Source organism: Perkinsus marinus, assembly GCF_000006405.1.
Source record: "Perkinsus marinus ATCC 50983 genomic scaffold scf_1104296927654, whole genome shotgun sequence".
In the NCBI taxonomy this organism is placed as follows: Eukaryota; Perkinsozoa; order Perkinsida; family Perkinsidae; genus Perkinsus; species Perkinsus marinus.
Window position 1 is genome coordinate 1 of NW_003217080.1, and position 966 is coordinate 966.

Consider the following 966-nt stretch of genomic DNA (forward strand, 5'->3'; position numbering starts at 1 on the left):
CAGTGGTCTCGACCGGTGCGTCAGTGGTCTCGACCGGTGCGTCAGTGGTCTCGACCGGAGCCTCAGTGGCCTCGACCAGAGCCTCAGTGGTCTCGACCGGTGCGTCAGTGGTCTCCGCCGAAGCTTCAGTGACCTCGACCGGAGCTTCAGTGGTCTCGACCGGTGCTTCATTGGTATCGACCGGAGCCTCAGTGGTCTCGACCGGAGCCTCAGTGGTCTCGACCGGAGCCTCAGTGGTCTCGACCGGAGCCGCAGTGGTCTCAACTGGTCCCTCGGTGGTCTCGACCAAAGCCTCAGTAACCTCGGCCGGAGCTTCAGTTGTCTCGATCGGAGCCTCAGTGGTCTGGACCGGAACCTCAGTGGTCTCGACCGGAGCGGCAGTGGTCTCGACCGGTGCGTCAGTGGTGTCTACAGGAGCCGCAGTGGTCTCGACCGGAGCCGCAGTGGTCTCGACCGGAGCGGCAGTGGTCTCCGCCGAAGCTTCAGTGACCTCGACCGGAGCTTCAGTGGTCTCGACCGGTGCTTCGTTGGTCTCGACCGGAGCCTCAGTGACCTCGACCGGAGCTTCAGTGGTCTCGACCGGTGCTTCGTTGGTTTCGACCGGAGCCGCAGTGGTCTCAACTGGTCCCTCGGTGGTCTCGACCAAAGCCTCAGTAACCTCGACCGGAGCTTCAGTTGTCTCGACCGGCGCCTCAGTGGTCTCAACCGGAGCTTCAGTGGTCTCAACCGGTGCATCAGTGATTGCTACAGGAGCTTCAGTGGTTGCTACAGGAGCTTCAGTGGTTGCTACAGGAGCTTCAGTGGTCTCGACCAGAGCCGCAGTGGTCTCAACTGGTCCCTCGGTGGTCTCGACCAAAGCCTCAGTAACCTCGACCGGAGCTTCAGTTGTCTCGACAGGAGCCTCAGTGGGCTGGACCGGAACCTCAGTGGTCTCGACCGGTGCTTCAGTGATCTCGACCGGAGCCT

General features: G+C 62.3%; 1 protein-coding gene across 1 annotated transcript; it reads right to left on the reverse strand.

Annotated features, from left to right (window-relative positions):
• Window positions 1-13: 13 nt before the first annotated feature.
• Window positions 14-942, reverse strand: Pmar_PMAR002415 (RESA-H3 antigen, putative; the record flags this gene model as incomplete). The annotated part of the gene is made up of 1 exon (XM_002788771.1): window positions 14-942. A coding segment is annotated over one exon (929 nt), but the record flags the coding sequence as incomplete, so codon positions are not given.
• Window positions 943-966: the final 24 nt, after the last annotated feature.